This window comes from Bos indicus, chromosome 2, assembly GCF_029378745.1.
Source record: "Bos indicus isolate NIAB-ARS_2022 breed Sahiwal x Tharparkar chromosome 2, NIAB-ARS_B.indTharparkar_mat_pri_1.0, whole genome shotgun sequence".
Lineage (NCBI taxonomy): Eukaryota > Metazoa > Chordata > Mammalia > Artiodactyla > Bovidae > Bos > Bos indicus.
This window is the reverse complement of record NC_091761.1, coordinates 41,691,088-41,708,532: the sequence shown is the minus strand read 5'-3', so window position 1 is coordinate 41,708,532 and position 17,445 is coordinate 41,691,088. Positions and strand designations below refer to the sequence as shown.

At 36.7% G+C, this 17,445-nt stretch overlaps 1 protein-coding gene across 5 annotated transcripts in view; it reads left to right on the top strand.

Moving 5' to 3' along the window:
• GALNT13 (polypeptide N-acetylgalactosaminyltransferase 13) overlaps window positions 1–17,445 on the top strand; it is a 655,617-nt gene that overhangs the window by 597,160 nt on the left and 41,012 nt on the right. For all 5 annotated transcript variants that reach the window (XM_019985184.2, XM_070767821.1, XM_070767827.1 and 2 more), the window contains one exon: window positions 9,969–10,067. In XM_019985184.2, coding sequence (XP_019840743.1) covers window positions 9,969–10,067 — 99 coding nt within the window. The remainder of the gene's footprint in view (window positions 1–9,968; window positions 10,068–17,445) is intronic.

Below are 17,445 nucleotides of genomic sequence, written 5' to 3'. Positions count from 1 at the left end.
AATGAAAATTAAGTGTGAGAAAATTCCTTTATACAACCTACTGATTTTAAAGGAGCTATCTTCTTTAATGGATCAGATGGCTATATTTTAATTTATAGAAATAATTTGAAAAACTTTTGAAGACAGAAATATACCTTTAGGGTTTTTGAAACATATCCGGGAGAGGCAACGTGGTGTACTGAAAGAACCCCAGACTTTGGAATCAAGCAGAGGAGGGTTTAAATCCTGACCTCCCATTTTAGGACTCAAGTAGCACTGGGTCTGTCTCTGGTACCTAGCAGTAGAAGGAAGGTAATCACAGGTTACAGTGATGACTGAGGATACAGAGCATTGATACCACCTAGCAGAGTAGCAGCAGCACCATTAGTTACAGTTATTGTAATTATTAGAGCTACTATTGTTTTCTTCCTATGTCAAACATTATGCTAGATGCTTAAAAATTGTACTTTTTAATTTTTTTATTGTACTTTTTTAAAAAAATCAAAATTTCTTGGCAGGTTTTGTTATTATCCCCAATTAAATATGGAAACCTATATGCAGAAAATTCACACAATTGACCTAATGGTCATAGAGCTAGTTAAATACTGAAGTCAGGATTCAAATATATTTTAGTCTGACAATAATGTTCACTTTTCCTTATAACTAGAAGGAGAAAATGGATATCACTATATGTTATTCATTCACAATACTTTTATTAATTAAGAGCTTAAGCTGTAACCTGTGCTATATGCTAAGGATGAAAAGTCAACAAGAAAGACCTGTACTCTTGAGCCATTCTACTGAAATGGGGGTGAGGGAAAAGGCAAGAGATAATCAAACAGCTAAGAAATTCAGTTGAATTAAAACTGTCCTATGAGGTATTTAAAAAACTAAATAAATTTAAAAATCTATGAGCTATATCTCGTTTTGAACTTTCTGGGATAGTAATGTACTACAGTTTTCCATTTTAAAACCACCCTTCAAGAGATGCAGTCCTGCAACAGTTTCCTTGAAAACAAGGACAAATTCACCAAGCACTGCATTCCAATTCAATTTTGCATAGTCATGTGTAGTCAGAGACACTTTGATATGAGTTTGAGATAAACTATTAATGGACTATATTGGATGACAGTCATTTAAATTTTTTTCTTTCTTACTGTCATTATGTATGAAGGCACTATCTCTCAGATAGTCTCAAAGTGGAACCAGGTGTCCAAAGCTACTTATCTAGGGCACAAAGTTATTTCTTTGAAGTAATTCATATGTACTCAATTTCAAATGAAATTGTTAGGATCTAACAGTTTACAAGGTTTGTAAGTTTCAATGTTTTTCAAAGCCCAGATATTTAATATTGCAGTGCACTGGTGAATATAAATATCTTCACATCAGTTTCTCTTTATAGCTTTCCTTATTATATTATAAGATAGAAGTAAACATGATATTCAGTTTCTATCATTATATATTGTCACCAAAATAATCCTCAGTATTGATATCAGACAACTGTTGTAATTTCTTACATTTGAATTTTATGCAGATAATTGAAATATTACTTCACCCAGCTCATGAATTACATGCAATTTCCAATGGGAAGTTAAAAGCTGAATTGCTTTGAACTAAAACCTTTAAGTAGCTTAATGAAGCATATGCCTTTTAGACTTAGTAAGCAGATCATAATGGAATAAGGAAGAGGAGCTTCCTGCAGCATGAAATTCTCTCTTAACTAACACTAGCTTATGTATATTTAGCTTGTCAGCTCCTGATCTTCTAAATATAAAAGCTAATTCAACTATAAGATTGAAAATTGGCTTTCTAAAGTAGTAATGCTTTGCCCTAAATTTTTGGCCTTGGACAGGCCAGCATCTTGGGGAAAAAATGTTTTGTTAATGTGGAACACAAGAAAACAGAGGGCAAGAGGGAAGAGAAGAGGAATTCTGGAGCCAATTGACTTAACTCTAAGGGCTTAATATCTGCATTTGCATGCTACTTGGAAGACATTTTGACAGTAGTCTCTGAATTTTTTACTGCCTACTTGACTCCTTAGCACTTCCTTTTTCTCTTGTATTCTTTAACCTTATCAACTAGTTAAGATCCTTGCACACATTGACACTGTATTCCTTAAACACTGTTAAAGAACAAATTTCAGTAACTAAAAATAGACATCTATTGAAGCTGCTAGGCTGCAGGGATTAAGGATAAAATCAGTTACTGCCAAATCCAGAGGCTAAAACCCTCAGAGTGTTACATGTCTGCTGGTAATCAGATCTATTTATAAATTCACCATCTTCTTGATCTTTTAATAGGATAACCAGTAAAGCCTCATATTTTAAAACATACACAAATGGGGCATTCTCTCTGTCCATGATCATATTCGCAAAACTCTTTGGGACCCAGTAACTGATTTTTATCCCAGTGTAACTAATACACAGGCAAAATATATTAGTCTCCATCACATGTTAACCCTAAAGAATGTTGACCTGGGTATCCCACCTATGGACGAAATGAGTGAGTTTACTACTGGAAAGTTTTTTTTTTTTTTCTTCTGGCTTTACCCTACTGATAAATACATTAGAACAAATTCTGATTTTATTATTTAAATATGTATTGGCATAAGCAACTACAACAAACTATATTCCAGTTAGAGCATTTATGAATTCTCCTAGGATTGATTTTGTTATCCACCAAAATATGTGAAATTGTCCAGTATTCTGTATTTACTGTTTTGTTGAAGGAGGTTAAGATATCACATACTCAGTGTTGTTAAATCTCACAGTCAGGTCATTGGAAACCCAGGTTTACATAAGAGAAGTCAGCTTGGATTTGTTAATTATATAGACTTTGCAAATCTATATAAAACCATCCTTCTGATTTATTCACAATTTGGTAAAGAGAAATGCATATTCACCACAGCAATTATAATATGGAAATATTAACATTAATCTTGAATTCACTGCAAATGTTATTTCCTTTACAAAGTAAAGAGAAACCAAATGAGGTTGACATATTTAAAACAATGATAATGAGTAACATAATATACAGTTGAAGGATAAGCATTATTGGAGTAACTAAAGCCAAAAACAAAAAAAAGCTAAGTTTAGTCTAATTTTAGAATTCATTTTACGTATTAGTTTTGAAATTCAAAGGTGGTGGGGGTGAGAGTTTATGCCTCTTTTTTAGAATTGGAGTTCCCGCTTTTGCTTGCTGTTACAATCCAGCAGAGGGAGCAAAAGCTAATGAATAAACCGAGTAAGTGGTAACATTACCCATGATCCTGCCAAGGAGTACAAACTTTTAGGAAAAAACTTGCTGATTTCTAATATCAAGACACAAGTGGGAAAAATACTTCCAAGTTTATGTCATTGTTCCTCAGGCAATAAAAGATTATGTGTAAACAAAGAAATGTCAAAATAGACAACAAAGTTAAAACTCTGTTGGTCCTACACCACATACTCAAAGCTATAAAATAACATAAGGGATGAGTCACAAGACTTTCCCAGAATGCAGAACTACCCATATGCTCTACTTATGTTGATTCAGGTTGGATTCTGTAAGGAGTTTCTGTAGATGAAGTTCCTCCATGTTTGCCTGCCTAGATTTTTCTTAGGATTAATGAATGGCATGATCAAGCAATTGGTGTTGTCAGGTAATATAATACCAGTGACAAGCTCAGGATCTTTCCTGATATTTCATTTTGTTGCTTACATAGCATTCTTTGGGAACATATATATTTTTTCCTGTATGCCAGTATCTTCTATTATACATTAAGATTAGATCGTTGAGGACTGTCAGAAGACACTAGTAACCATTTTTATGTTTGAAGAAAATATTAGATTTCCAATGTTAGATTCATTTACTTGAGAATACCCTGATGCACACCATGCTGCCTTCTAGGTGTTCATACATTAAAAAAAAAAAAATCTAGATATCATAGGACTATTGCAAAAACCTCTCAGACATTGTCTCTATCCAGATGGTATGCTCTTCTCATTTTTTTAAAGTGGATATTGAGAGCCCTGTTCCCTGATACTTCATCCTCTATCATATTTGTATCCAGTGTCATCTTGACAATAGCCAGAAATAATTTTCATGACCTGGACCCAACAGTTTGGCACTCAGCATGGAAACCACTTTGCTTCTAGACTTTTTGACCTGGTTCTCAGGTCTGATCCTAGACCACTTCCATGTTCCATGTGTCTTTGCCATTGTCTGGATGACCTGTCATTTACCTTCGCCTTTATTCAACTGGAACTTAATCCTCCCTTGCTCTTTTCACCCCCTTTCTGAAAAATACTGCCTACCTGTCTAGATGTCAAGACTAGGCAATTTCCAACGTCACTGTAACTTTCAACTACTTATTTGAGCAAACTACTTAGCCTCTTTGTATCTTAATGTTTTCATATATAAAATTAGGGTAATAGGTTGGTTTTAAATTAGTTATTACACATAACTGCTTGGAACATACAACTTCAATTTTATTGTGGTGGTTGTCTTCCCTGTCTCATTCTGACAGCTTTCCTAAGCCACTGACTCCTATCTGTTTCCAGTCTCCCAGAACTTATGTCCAGTTAGCCTCACCAGATTTGACTTGAGTTCCTATACTATATCGTCTTCTAAGGGACAATTAATATTACATGTCTAGAAACTGTCAAACCAATTTTCAGGAAGGTTAGAACATGTCATGAATAGAACAAACTCCTTTCCATGCACTCCCCAAAATGAATGTATTCTGTAATTCTGAAAAAATAGCAGCAGCAGTGACATAGTTTCAATCTTTCTGAATTCCTCAATTGAAGCAGAAAAAGCATCCAAGTTAGCAAAAACAAAAACTGATGGACAAATTTAACAATAAAATTAGACAAGGTATTCTCACCAATCCTAAAATATGACTTGTAAACTTCATGACCATATGATAATACAATCATTACAGTAGAAAAAAAGGGAAGAAACGGGGTGTCTGATGGAAATGAGGCCACACTAACACCTCAGTTACTAATAGATACTCATGAGAAATTGTTTCATGCTAACTTAGTAGTTGAAACTGGGAAAAGTGTTTTCATAAAATCCAGTTTGCAAGTCAGTGGAGTCTCCTCTTTTAATGTCTGAAGGATCTGAGAATTCTACAACCTGTGAACTTTTATAGCTCAATAGCTGAGGCTCTTTTTCAGGAGAAAATTCAAGGAATGAAGCCCTACTTAAGCAGGCAGGTACAACAACAACGGAAACAAAGTCCAGATAAAAGCAGGAGAGGGAAATAGGAGGGACGGGTTACGGGGCAAGGTGGAGACAAAAGGCAGAGTACAGGGACTTGAACTGACCTCCTCTCACAAATCACCAAAATCACAACTAAGTGCTGAACAATACTTGACAAGACTGGAATGTACCAAAACAGATTCTACATCCAAAGACAAAGCCACAACGAGGCAGGAGGAGGAGTGCGTTCATGAAACAATCAAATCCCATACCAATTTGGTGGGTGACCCACAAACTGGAAAATGATTATATCGCAGAGGTTCTCCCACAGAATAAAAAGATGTGACATATATATACACACACATACACCCAGTGGAATATTACTCATCCATAAAAAGAAAAATATTTTCATACTTTCAAAGATAAATATTGTATGATATCACTTACATGTAGAATCTAATTATATAAACAAACTTACAAAACAGCAACAGTATCTCAGGCTTTGAAAACAAGCTTATGGTTACCAAAGTGGAAAAGTGGGGGGCATAAATTATGAGTTTGCTCAAACATATACACTGCTATATATAAAATAGATAATCAACAAAGACCTACACAGTCAATTCTCTGTAATATCTTATATGGGAAAATAATCTGAAAAATTCTGTATTATTCTTCTGCATACTTTAACCACAACATTGTAAATCAACTCTACACCAATAAAAAATTGGAAGAAAAAAAAAATGTGGAGAGCTAAACAGAACCAGGAATTCTCAAAAAAAACCAAAGGATTTTTTTCCAACTGTCCAAAAACTTACAGGAACAGATCTATCCTTGTGAAGTTAGAAATGGTCTCCAGTGTAAACACGTCCTGTCAGGTACAGCTGGAAATATTTATTCTTAAACATTTCACTTGGTAGTGGCAAAATCAGCTTTGCTATGAAAATGTCCTTTACTTTCCACCAGCACCCAGAGTTCTCAAAATGATTCACAAAATAATCAGGCTTCCAGCTAGGAACTACTTCATTGTGTTCTCCTGATACAAGGAGTTTCAGTCCTGATTATATTGAATTATCTGGGGGATCTTTTAACCGTATTCTGGTCCTACTCCAGACCATTTGAATCAGAATCTGTGAAGCAGAAGCAAAATAGAAGTATATTCTAAAAGCTTTCCAGGTGAGTCTATGTCCAGGTGGAAACCACTGAAAAAGAAGTTACTCAAAAAAGGAAGAGTAACTGTACTGTCACCATCAAATATCAAAATATGTCATACCTTCCTCGAGTATCAGTTCAGTTCAGTTAAGTTCAGTCGCTCAGTCATGTCCGACTCTTAGCAACCTCGTGAATCACAGCATGCCAGGCCTCCCTGTCCATCACCAACTCCCGGAGTTCACTCAAACTCACATCCATCAAGTCGGTGATGCCATCCAGCCATCTCATCCTCTGTCATCCCCTTCTCCTCCTGCCCCCAATCCCTCCCAGCATCAGAGTCTTTTCCCATGAGTCAACTCTTTGCATGAGGTGGCCAAAGTATTGGAGTTTCAGCTTTAGCATCATTCCTTCCAAAGAACACCCAGGACCGATCTCCTTTAGAATGGACTGGTTGGATATCCTTGCAGTCCAAGAGACTCTCAAGAGTCTTCTCCAACATCACAGTTCAAAAGCATCAATTCTTCGGCACTCAGCTTTCTTCACAGTCCAACTCTCAAATCCATACATGACCACTGGAAAAATCATAGCCTTGACTAGACGGACCTTTGTTGGTAAAGTAATGTCTCTGCTTTTCAATATGCTATCGAGGTTGGTCATAATTCTTCTTCCAAGGAGTAAGCTTCTTTTAATTTCATGGCTGCAATCACCATCTGCAGTGATTTTGGAGCCCAAAAAAATAAAGTCTGACACTGTTTCCCCATCTATTTCCCATGAAGTGATGGGACCAGATGCCATGATCTTCATTTTCTGAATTTGAGCTTTAAGCCCACTTTTTCACTCTTCTCTTTCACTTTCATCAAGAAGCTCTTCAGTTCCTCTTCACTTTCTGCCATAAGGGTGGTGTCATCTGCGTATCTGAGGTTATTGATATTTCTCCTGGCAATCTTGATTCCAGCTTGGGCTTCTTCCAGCCCAGCGTTTCTCATGATGTACTCTGCATATAAGTTAAATAAGCAGGGTGACAATATACAGCCTTGATGTACTCCTCTTCCTATTTGGAACCAGTCTATTGCTCCATGTCCAGTTCTAACTGTTGCTTTGTGACCTGCATATTGGTTTCTCAAGAGGCCGGTCAGGTGGTCTGGTATTCCCATCTCTTTCAGAATTTTCCACAGTTTATTGTGATCCACACAGAATGGTGGTTGCCAAACTTTGCATATTAGAATCATCTGGGGAGATTTTAAAGAACCCGATGGACACTGTGTCCCCTAATCCAATTAAACAAGAATAGTCTGGGCATCAGAATAGTTTAAAGATGACAAATCATTACCCCCATCAGGAAGCAATGAAAAGAAAAAATGAAAGGAAGAGAGAGGGACGGAGGGAGAAAAATTATTTCCTGATCAAATTCTTCCTCTTAACAAATCAAGAGAATTTTTTTCTGAAAAGAAAGGAAAAGGATCACTACCATAAGAATAAAGATAATCAAGAGTAAAGTGATATCTCTATGAAAAATGAAACTAAATCAAAACCTTAGGCTCATAAGACAGGAAAACAGATAAATTTTATTATAAAATAAGTAAAATAAAAACATAAATTAAAAAAATATATCTGAAATGAGGGCCTGAACTGGAGGAAAGAATTAGAAATTAAGGAATGAATCATTTCAGAAATGGATAAATTTGAAAAAGCAGAGGATTCTGAAGAAAATGCCGTAAGAGTTTTAAAGTGAGGGAAGGAGGAAATTTTTTAAAGATAGTTTTTTTTCTATCGAATAGAAAATGACATATATAAGAGATATATAAAAGATACAAAATACAGAATAGACTTTCCTGATAGAAAACGAAGTAACAAAAAATGAACACTAATAATTCAATTATCTATAATTCAATATTATTCAATATTTACTCCTTGAAAATAAATTTGGAACTACATATTGAAACAGACCACCACCTATCTGGGCAATCTACTGGACTTATTTTGGCATTCAGGCAAAAATATATTTGTAAGAATAAGGGAAAGAAAACAGATTTTCTTCAGCCTTTTCAAAAGCAACTATTTATACTAGAAGTGAACCGAGTAACATCTTAAATATACTCAAGGAAATACATTGTTAGTCAAGGATTTCAGATGCAGCAAATTGATTTTGAAGTATAAAAGCCACAGATACAGTTATCAACATGTAAGAACTCAGAATATTGCTCGCAGTAAATGGAAACATCATCTACTGATCTGCTCAAACCAAAATCTTGTAATGCTTCTTGATGCCTTTGTTTTCCTCTCCTGGCTCATTTCCACTTCAATTGTAAGTCCTACTGGCTCTATCTTAAAAACATCCTAAACTTGACCGCCCCACATCCACTGTTGTCCTTTTATGCCAAATAACCATATCTAATTGGCATGACTCAACAGTCCCCTTATTTATTTCTGTTTCCACCCTTGCCTCCCTCTAATCACTGGGACAGGGCTTGATCTCACTGCCCAGCTCTGCCCAACCCCTTACCAAGTGTGAATTTCAATTGCTGACTGGGGCTTTACTGAAAATCACACCATTTTTCCCAACTCAGGCAACCATTACCTGACCATGGGGTTCTGTACCATACAAAAAAGTTGATTTGTAGAAACCTAATCCAGCCTCTGCAGAAGTTTCTAATCATACTCATTTGCCAAGAGGGAGAAACAGGCACCTGAAGCATAGATAACTAAATATATCCAAGTAATGAGTGAGTAAACAGTAAAATATGTGTCCTAACAAGAGAGAAAAGAACTTTTTGGAAGCAGAGTGGACAAGTGTAAAACATTACTACTTTGGGTTGAGACTAAAGGAAAAAAAATCTAAAACATTTCATCTATTAGAAAAGGTTTTCTTCTTTTTTACGTTCACTTGTGCTTGACTTAGTAATTTGGGCATCTTTAAACTCAATAAATGGCTTTCATAAAATTACATTTGGCACAAATGTATATTAACATGTTAATTATGGGATTAATGCAGTGTCTGAGTATAAACCATGAATCTGATGTTTGCAGTTGGCAATTTAATCTTGGTTTTGAAAATTTTTTCCTGTGAAATCACCATTTAGCCTTGTAATAGTTTTTCTTAGGGTCAACTGCTTTCCACTGTTTGGTATTAGGAATGCAAAAAGATGCATGTTTTAGTTAAAAAATTATCAGTGTAATTAATCTTTATAAATGTTCAGAATGGAGCATCTAGTAATGAAGCAACGAAAAATACATAAATTTGCATATCTGACCAATTTGTTTCTATTACTTTGCATAGGGCACTGTAGGACTTAAGGACTTCACAAATACACTATGATTATTTAGGTGCAATTTCGAGACTGTCCTAATTTTCAGAAGATTTGGGGAAGAACTCCTAATTTGTAATACGTGGTTGTTTTCTTCTTCTCTGATACTACACTATAAACAAAGAGTGCCTCTTGACTGGATGCTAATGACAACGCCAGTGCTATGCAAGTTTACTTGAATGGGAGTTTAGACTGTTATACAGATATCAGAATAGACATAGAAAAATAAATATTTAAAGCTTTGTCTTTTCCTTGGAGAAATTTCCTTACAAAAATATTATTTTGCTATCAACAAGGAATTTGAAAATACCAAAGATTTTCTGACTTACATTTTTGTGTTTCCTTTAGATAAGAAATGTTGAAACAAATCAATGTTTAGACAACATGGGCCGCAAGGAAAATGAAAAAGTGGGTATATTCAACTGTCATGGTATGGGAGGAAATCAGGTAAACTCCGTTTTTTATCAGCTTCATATTTGGGGGGGAAGATATTGTGTAAACTATCCAGGTAGATTATGGCTCACTGCCAATAACAATGTCTTAGTAAATTGACAGGCATTCTAATAAAGACTTAATTTATGTCTTTAACATATAATAACTATGTTATTATTCTAAGTATTATAAGAAAACACTGAAGAATTTAATAAGTAGGGCAACATCTTTAATTAGCCTAGAGTGAATGAGGGCAGCCAGATGTTTCAGACCTACTTCCTATTACCATGTATGAGAAAATGAGGACTGCATTTTATTGTTAATTCAATCATATAAAATAATCACTCAGCAATTATGGTTCCTAATGGTGCTTACCCTGAATTTCTTCTTCAAATGTTTCTTGTCTATCATGTTTTCTATGACTTTTGGTGGTTTAATAAAATTTTAAGCACACAGATAAGCATGTTTGTTAACAACTTTGCTTTGGTTATCTGAAGATGCCCTTCAGATCAGGTAAAAATGTATTATTTAAACAAGATTTATACTTAATTAAAATTTTAGGACACCTGTTTTGTGATGGTCCAATTAATTATCAGAAACTTACCAGACTATAACAAGGATTCTTGTGTTTTCTGTAAGCAATGAAAAGCAGCACTGCAAGGTAGAAAAAGTAAAGGCTGATTGGTTTGAGTCTTGGTGCCACAGACACTTTCAGAGGTTTAATTTGAAGTTCATGGGAACTTATAACAAAGCACAGTTAAGAGACAGCTGCTCCTTGGTAGACAAGTTGTCTAAAAGGGTCAAGGTGAAGCATATGAGTGAGCTGTTTATCTAGTGTTTTAGAGTGAACTGAGGAAGCAAAAATGATTCTGTTCAGCACAACATGATGGTGATTATTTGTAATAGCTGAATGTTTCAAGAATCCATAGAAAGATCTTCAGGATCAAGATGTCTGCTCACCTATTCCCACAAATACATCAGAAATACATCTATAACTGTAACAATTCACACAGAATATCTACTGAACACTGTCAAAAGACCTCAGACTTCTGAAAGGGCAAGAACCCCTCCCATAACTGGATAGGACAAAAGAATAAAGGAAAAATAAAGTAGTCAAAATGGGAACTGCACCCCAGGGAGGAAGCTATGAAGGAGGAAAACTTCTGTACCCAGGAAAGTCCCTTCTACAGTAGGAAGATCAGCTGGGGTGGAGAGGAAGCTTTGGAGCCAGGGAGGAGAGGGCAGCAACCAGCCTGAGTAAGGCAAGATGAAGAGTAACCTGCACAGACATATCAGTAAGACTGCCTTGTACTCCCCAGCCTGAGATGCTTGTCTGTCAGTATGGACAGGGGCTGGGTGCTGAAGCTTGGGCTACAGAGGTCAGACTCAGGTAGAGACAGGAATGGCTGTGCAGAGACACCCTGCCAGAGTGGCAACCAAGGACGTACTTGGAGGAAGCCTGGGGGTGCAAGAGAGGCAAGATGCCAATGTTTGGGAAATACAGGAGGAGAGGGGTGGGACCGCCATAGGAGCTTCTTTCCCTGTGCACACTCGTAGGTAACAAGACACCACCTATAAGAGCTCCCGTGATGGGCACAAGCGACCATTGCCACTAGGCCACCCACAAGCAGTCACCAGTGACTCCCCTGCTGCCCTTGGGAGTGCTCTGGCTGCCACTGCTGCTAGGAAACCCAGGAGCAGGTGCGAGCATTCTTCAATATCTGCCAATCAAACAGTATGATATACCACATCAACAAACTGAAGAATAAAAACTAAATGACCATCTCAATAGACACAGAAAGAGGTTTTAACAAAAATCAACACCAATTTATGATGAAAATTCCCCACAAAGTCATCATAGAGGGATGCTTCCTCAGCATAATAAAGGCTGTATATGACAAACCCAGAGCTACCATCACTCTCAACTGTGAAAAACTGAAAGCATTTCCCCTAAGATCAGGAACAAGACAAGGGTGTCCACTCTTATTCAACATAGTTTTGGAAGATGATCAACATCACAAATTAAGAGAGAAATGCAAATCAGAACTACAAAGAGGTTTAACCTCATACTGGGCAACTGGCAGAACACCCATCATCAAAGTCTATAATCACTAAATGCTGGAGAAGGTGTGGAGAAAAGGGAACCCTCCTACACTGTTGGTAGGAATGTAATTGGCTACAGCCACTATGGCAAACAATATGGGGGTTTCTTTAAAAACTAAAAATAGTTCTATTTTAGTTAAGAAAACCCCATATTGTTCACCATAGTGACTGTACCCACTTACATGATCCAGCAATCCCACTCTTGGGCATGTATCTGGAGAAAATCTTATTCAAACGATGCATGCACCCCGTGTTCACTGCAGCACTATTTACAGAAGCCCAAACATGGAAGCAACCAGAATGTCCATCGATAGAGGAGTGGATAAAGAAGAATTTGTACACATATACAATGAAGCCATAAAAGAGAATGAACTAATGTCATTTCCAGCAATGTGGATGGACCTAGAGATTATCATAGATGAAGAAAGTCAGAGAAAGACAAATATCATATACTATTGCTTAATGTGGAATATAAAAGATGATACAAATGACCTTATATATAATACAGAAACAGACTCATAACAAACTTCTAGTTACCAAAGGGAAAATGTGGGGTAGAGGGATAAATTAGGAGTTTGGGACTAACATAAACACACTACTATACATAAAACAAATAATCAACAGAGACATACTGTATAGCACAGAGTACTCTACGCAATATTCCACAATAACCTATATGGGAGAAGAATCTGAAAAAGAATAAATATATGTATAAGTAAATCACTGATGTATACCTGAAACTAACACAACATGTAACTCAACTATAATGTAAGATTTAAAGGAAAAAAAGGGTCCATAGAGAAAAAGCCAGAATGAAATGGCCCTGTTGAGTTCTGGCACCATACTTCAAATCAGACTTTTGTACAATTCAATGGAAGACACTAAAATAATGCTTCTCCCTACAACTAAAGACAACTTAATTATTAAAATCCTAATTAGTACCTCACAGTTTAAATTTAAACAAGAAAGTATACGAGTCAAACTTTCTAAATTACAGCATGGGGAAATGACTATATGAAAGATGATGGAAACAATGACATAGTCAGAACAACAACAGAGCATTCAAAAAGGGTCCATCTTATTATACTGATTCACGGTGAGTGTCAGAGGTTTCTATTACCAAAGTCACGATGAATTCAGCCCCAAGTGGCAAAAGCTATCATGGGACTAAATACACAAGGGTATACTTTTTTCACATAGTATGAAATCTGCCAAGCAGTCAGTTGTTAATTTGTTCAGGTCCTCAATAATTCCACCAAGAAACCAGATACTTTCTATCTTTCCATTCTTATAGTTAAGTCTTAGCATTAGCTGGTCACAAGAGGTCTGCTAAAACTCCAGACATCATGTCTACATTCAAAGCAGGAAGAAGTGGGAATAGAAAAGAGTTGAAACAGCCATACCTGTCCTTCTATTAAGCAAAGCAGATGCCTTTCTAGAGACTCAAAACACCTCTGTGTATGACTCTTTGGCCACAAGTGTGTGATTTTGACACCTAATGGCACAAATACACTAAATACATCATCTCACACTCACACATAGCTTTTCCTCGTAGTTTATTTACCATGGTATTGAGTAGACATTTAGAAGTGTCTCCCATAATGAGTTTCAACAGCTTATGAAAAAAGCTACTCATCATTTGCACCATGATGACATGCAGAATTCTAAAAGAAAACATTATTTACGAGATCACTCTGATTCAAATATAGATGAAAATGAGGGAGTAAGACCCGTCAGGTGAATTAACCTCATGGATTCATTAAGATGCCATCAGATCAGATCAGATCAGATCAGATCACTCAGTCGTGTCTGACTCTTTGAGACCCCATGAATCGCAGCACGCCAGGCCTCCCTGTCCATCACCAACTCCCGGAGTTCACTCAGACTCACGTCCATCGAGTCAGTGATGCCATCCAGCCATCTCATCCTCTGTCGTCCCCTTCTCCTCCTGCCCCCAATCCCTCCCAGCATCAGAGTCTTTTCCAATGAGTCAACTCTTCGCATGAGGTGGCCAAAGTACTGGAGTTTCAGCTTTAGCATCATTCCTTCCAAAGAATACCCAGGGCTGATCTCCTTTAGAACAGACTGGTTGGATCTCCTTGCAGTCCAAGGGACTCTCAAGAATCTTCTCCAACACCACAGTTCAAAACCATCAATTCTTCAGTGCTCAGCTTTCTTCACAGTCCAACTCTCGCATCCATACATGACCACAGGAAAAACCATAGCCTTGACTAGACGGACCTCTGTTGGCCAAGCAATGTCTCTGCTTTTCAATATGCTATCTAGGTTGGTCATAACTTTTCTTCCAAGGAATAAGGGTCTTTTAATTTCATGGCTTCAGTCGCTCAGTCACGTCCAACTCTTTGCAACCCCATGACTGCAGCATGCCAGCCCTCCCTGTCCATCACCAACTCCCAGAGTTTACCCAAACTCATGTCCACTGAGTCGATGATGCCATCCAACCATCTCATGCTCTGCCATCCCCTTCTCCTCGTGCCTTCAATCTTTCCCAGCATCAGAGTCTTTTCCAATGAGTCGACTCTTCGCATGAGTGGCCAAAGTACTGGAGTTTCAGCTTCAGCACTTTCCTTCCAATGAACACCCAGGACTCATCTCCTTTAGGATGGACTAGTTGGATCTCCTTGCAATCCAAGGGACTCTCAAGAGTCTTCTCCAACACCACAGTTCAAAAGCATCGATTCTTCAGCGCTCAGCTTTCTTTATGGCCCAACTCTCACATCATACATGACCACTGGAAAAACCATAGCCTTGACTAGACAGACCTTTGTTGACAAAGTAATGTCTCTGCTTTTTAATATGCTGTCTAGGTTGGTCATAACTTTCCTTCCAAGGAGTAAGCGTCTTTTAATTTCATGGCTGCAATCAACATCTGCAGTGATTTTGGAGCCCCCAAAATAAAGTCAGCCACTGTTTCCATTGTTTCCTCATCTATTTGACATGAAGTGATGGGACCAGATGCCATGATCTTAGTTTTCTAAATGTTGAGCTTTAAGCCAACTTCTTCACTCTCCTCTTTCACTTTCATCAAGGGGCTCTTTAGTTCTTCTTCTGCCCTAAGGGTGGTGTCATCTGCATATCTGAGGTTATTGATATTTCTCCCGGCAATCTTGATTCCAGCTTGTGCTTCCTCCAGCCCAGCATTTCTCATGATGTACTCTGCATATAAGTTGAATAAGCTGGGTGACAATATACAGCCTTGACATACTCCTTTTCCTAATTGGAACCAGTCTGCTGTTCCTTGTCCAGTTCTAACTGTTGCTATGGTTACTGTTCAAAAGGATATCCAGTCATATGCTTAAATTTGTCTAAATGACACAAAACACTAGATCATAAATGCTTAAAATATTTTAAAAAATATTTAAATGTTTTCATACGTCCAGAAGTAAACTATGCCACTCTACTGTAGACTTCCTATTGGCAGGGCCAGTCCATTCTAAAGGAGATCAGTCCTGGGTATTCTTTGGAAGTACTGATGCTAAAGCTGAAACTCCAATACTTTGGCCACCTCATGTGAAGAGTTGACTCATTGGAAAAGACTCTGATGCTGGGAGGGATTAGGGGCAGGAGGAGAAGGGGACGACAGAGGATGAGATGGCTGGATGGCATCACCGACTAGATGGACATGAGTTTGAGTGAACTCCGGGAGTTGGTGATGGACAGGGACGTGTGGCGTGCTGCAATTCATGGGGTCTCAAAGAGTCGAACATGACTGAGCGACTGAACTGAACTGAACTGATATCTACTCCACTCTTCATCCCCAGTACCTGGTACTTAGGATATGGTAGGCACTTACTGCACTTAATAAATACTAGTCAAGTAAATAGATGAAAGAATTCATGGTCAGAATAATGGATTTATACCCTAGTACTATATAGACACTGCCAAAAATGTTCTTATTGTCATAGTAACCAAAATTATAGAAAGATACTAATCTCAGAGATTCAGAAATAAAGGGGACAATTAAAAAGTAAAAAAAAAACCCATACCTACACATTTTCTAATGTCTCTACATTATCTGGTTAATTACAAGATAAACTTTAAAACCAATATTTTTCATCTATATAAAGTTATTCCTGTCTACAAATATGAAAATGCTTACTGGAGCCCATTTTGTCATAACGCAAATAATGGAAACAAATATTTACCAAGAGGAGAATGTTTAAATAAATCATAGTGTATCCACAGTAGAGATTACTACTTAGCCACCAAAATGACTGAGAGGTCTAAATGTATTGTCATCAAAAACTGAAAAGAGGGAAAAATAACAGAGTACAACTTACTTTGAATTTGAATGACCTCATTTGTGGAAAATGTCTGTGAACATTCTTCTCTATTAACAGTATCTGTAATAGCCATATATAAATGCTATGCAACTTATTAGAAATATATAGATATCTATTTGGAATATAAATTACCACTGGAGAGAGGAATAGGAGAGGAATAGGAGAGAATAAGCTGGAATAGGAAATTTTTCTTTTTATCCCACATTTTCCTGTGTGTGTATATACGTGTGTGTGTGTGTGTGTGTATATCATAATTAAACAAATAAAAATGGAGAAATTGAACTGCTGAAATAAAGGAACATCATTTTATAACACTATTCTGATCTGATAAATTGCATACCTTGTACATTACTTAATGTTTTGGAGCTTCAGTGTTTTACCTATAAAATGCATACAAATTTTCCCTCAATTTCTCTAAAGATTAGTAAACTTTATAAAACAAATAACTAGCATAGCATATACTGGACAGCACATTTTGCTCCACTGCTATTAATTATTCTCCTTATTTTTTCCATTTGTGTTCTCCATTATCTCAGTCTTTACTTCTAAAAGTAAAAATATTTATTCAGTGCCTAATGCCAGAGGTAAGTTAAAAGCACAAGACACTTTATGGTATTGTTCAAGTCAATAAAAAGAACTGCCTCTCCTGTTATTCTAACAAGTATTATGAAAAATATTAAAGCATCAGATAAATGCTATTCTGGTATCCTTTTTTATGGAATTCACTGTTTCTAGCAGTATTAATACTAGCATGATTTAAAATTTTGACTGACTTTTAAAAGAACAGATCTCAGGATTTTATTCTCAGAGCTACCTCCCTGTTTTTACTGCTATTCTTTTGTGTTACCATGGAAACCGCATTTATTTTTATAGTTATTTAGCTTTGAATTTTTAAAAGTAGCCCCAACCCCTAAAAATATTCAAATTTATTTCTCCTGCTTTTTACATAAAAGTCAAAACAAATGTTGTTTTTTTCTTTTTTTAGG